The sequence below is a fragment of the Dictyostelium purpureum genome (genome assembly GCF_000190715.1).
Source record: "Dictyostelium purpureum unplaced genomic scaffold DICPUscaffold_164, whole genome shotgun sequence".
Lineage (NCBI taxonomy): Eukaryota > Evosea > Eumycetozoa > Dictyosteliales > Dictyosteliaceae > Dictyostelium > Dictyostelium purpureum.
Genome location: NW_003519501.1, coordinates 62338 through 65316, shown reverse-complemented (window position 1 = coordinate 65316; position 2979 = coordinate 62338). Strand labels below are relative to the sequence as shown.

Sequence of the window (2979 nt, the reverse complement as noted above, 5' to 3'; positions counted from 1 at the left end):
TCAATATAATTAATAGATCGAATACAGAAGAAGGTGATGGAGGTATAGTTTATTATTTAGGTTTAATTGATATCCTAACAACTTATAATTTAAAAAAGCGTGGTGAAAATGCTTTAAAAGGAATTTTCTTTGATAGAGTAAGTTTATAATTAAATTTAATATTTTTTTAATAAGGTATCTCAATACTAATATAATTTTTAATTTTTTTTTCTTTTTTAGACTAAAATATCAGCAGTTAACCCAAAAGATTACCAAAGTAGATTTATAAAATATATTGAATCAATATTTGATTAATATAATAGTATTTTTTGTTCCTTATATATAAAAAAATAAAATAAAGATAAAAATAAAAATAAATTAAGTTATATTTTAAGAAATTAAAAAAAAAAAAAAAATATATATTTTACTTTTTTTATTTCGTTATTTTTTTATTATGCACATAAAGAGTAAAGAGAAAAAAAAAAATAGAGAAATTAATTTCATATAGCAATTTTGGGTGGATGTGTGTTAATTTGTGTGCGAATGTGTATATATATATTTTTCTTTTTTTATTTTAAATACCCAACTCACACATTAGAAATTAAAAAAAAAAAAAAAAAATCATTATTTCTTTCCAAACACTCGCACAAAAACACAAATACAAATAAAAAAATAATTTAAAATCGAATACAAATAATTTATGAAATTTTAAATTACTGAATATTTAAATAAACTTTAGTTTGTTCTAAAAAATTCTCTATTATATTTATAATTTTATTATAATTTATTGATGAATTATCTTTGGTATATATTTCATAAAATTCCATATTTAAAAACTCTGAATAGTCTTCTTTTAATGCTGAAATTAGACTAGATTGACCGTTACATGATAGTAGTGGCGATGAGTTTATTGAAATAAATATTTTAGGAATTGATATAATATCTAAAGAGGTATTGATTTCTATTTCTTTAAGCCAATGATGTATAGTATTTAAATCATCGTCACATCTATTGTTACTATTTTCGTGAACTATAATAAATCCATTTCCCATTGCCTTCTTAAAGTAATATAAAGAGTAGAGTGGTAGTTTTAATAGTTGATAAGTTTGACCTAGACCATACCAAGCTCTGTAGTACCCTTGGATTAATATCGACCGCTTTTCTATAGGCATTGATGGCGGCTGATACATTCTTGATTTCTAAAAACTCGTGCCCAATAAGGGTCCATGCTGAAAGATAACGATCATTCAAATTCAATGCCCTCTGAAAGTACATAATCGCCTTGTCGTGCTCCAACTTTAAACTGTAATAGTTACCAATGATGCAACATGTCTCTGGACAATACTTTTCGATTTTCATAGCCTTGTGTGCCAACATACTGAGACTTGCTTTTTTATCACGAACATATAGAATATTACTGTAGATATCGATATTTTCTAAACGGCTTGGCTCCAGCTCTATTAACCTCTCGAATATCTCTTCACCAACATCGTATGCACGTAAATTATAATTTGCAATAGCGGTTTGCGCTAAAATATAGGTTGAATTTGAAAAAGTCTTTACAAGTGATTGATAGATTTGTAATGATTCGTTGTTTTGCTGTAGCTCTAATTTAAAGTGTGCCAAAAAGAAATCCTTCATAAAATGGTTTGGTAGGGAGAGTTGCATCACTATATCGGCTGAATCAGAGCAAATAGTTGCCAAATCACACCAAGCTGACCAATTACATGGGTATTTATGTACAGATTCAATTAAAACTTGTCTTGCATTATTAAACTCTTTTTGTTTCTTTAATAATATACTATAAAAATATTATAAGAATCCATCCATTTCTTTTTTTTTTTCGATATAATATTTTTTAAAAAATTGAAATAATTGTTTAAACTCTTGGCAATCATATTGGCCTCATTATTACTTAATAAATTACTATTATTATTATTGTTTGTACTGTTTTTATTATCTGGGTTTGTTAGATCTTGCCCCTGTGCTTGTTGTTGTGCCTGTTGTTGTGCTTGCTGCTGTTGTGCCTGTTGCTGTTGTTTTTGATTTTGTTGTTCTATTATATCCTCCTCTTTTCTTTTTTCTAGTGCTAAAAATAAGGAATAGGATCTAAGAAATATATTTAACTGATATTTACAATTCACCAATACATCATAACATCTTCTATATTCTTTCAAATCAAAATAACTCTTTGCTAATAAATATTTTAAATGTTCGTTGGATCCGATTGGAGGCGAAGATGACTCTATATTATTGCTATTAAAATCGAACTGCTTCTTCTCTTCCTCAGGGTCACATACTTGATTTAATATTTTTGGTGATAATCCATTTAGTTGTTCTGATGACCATTTTGATCCCAATAATAAACCTCTTTGATTTAAATCATTTATTGATTTAATTAATTCAAATTTAATCATATTAGTGTATATTATTATTGTTTATATATTATTATATGAACTTTATTATTTAAAAACTATTGAACCCAATTATTTTTTCTTTTTTTTTGAGAGAGATTTTATTTATTTTTTTTATTTTGTTTTTTTTAATTTAAAATACAACTTTACTATAAATATATCTATATATTTTGGTTTATCATAACTAAATTAAAACTGGATATATAATATTTATTTGTTAATTGGAAAATAAAAACAAAAATAAAAAAAATAAAAAAGTTTTTAAAATTTTTTTTTATTTTTTTTTTAAAATTTTTCCTAAATTTAAATGCGCATTTTTTGTTTTTTTTCTAATTTTTCCAAATGAAATCATTTGTCGATATATATAAACACCCCAATAATGACATCAAATATAATTAGAAATGAAAATTTAATATTTAAATTCAATAAAAATGTTCAATACAGCCAAATTAAAATCAATCCTATAACAGAAATTCTAAATAACCAGCTATCACCATTTCAATATATTAAACTTTTAATACCAAATAGTAATAACAATGGTATTATACTACAGGTATATCCCGATCCAACAATTGAAGAAATGTAG

The 2979-nt window shown here is 24.5% G+C and overlaps 2 protein-coding genes across 2 annotated transcripts; one reads left to right on the top strand and one right to left on the bottom strand.

Annotated features, from left to right (window-relative positions):
• Window positions 1-1038: 1038 nt before the first annotated feature.
• DICPUDRAFT_153544 (uncharacterized protein) lies at window positions 1039-2396 on the bottom strand (the record flags this gene model as incomplete). Its single annotated transcript, XM_003289152.1, has 2 exons — window positions 1039-1757; window positions 1907-2396. 2 exons carry the CDS (start codon window positions 2394-2396, stop codon window positions 1039-1041), a joined length of 1209 nt encoding a protein of 402 aa, XP_003289200.1.
• Window positions 2397-2772: 376 nt separating this feature from the next.
• On the top strand, window positions 2773-2979 carry DICPUDRAFT_153543 (uncharacterized protein; the record flags this gene model as incomplete). The annotated part of the gene is made up of 1 exon (XM_003289162.1): window positions 2773-2979. The coding sequence occupies one exon, from the start codon at window positions 2773-2775 to the stop codon at window positions 2977-2979; it is 207 nt and encodes a 68-aa protein (XP_003289210.1).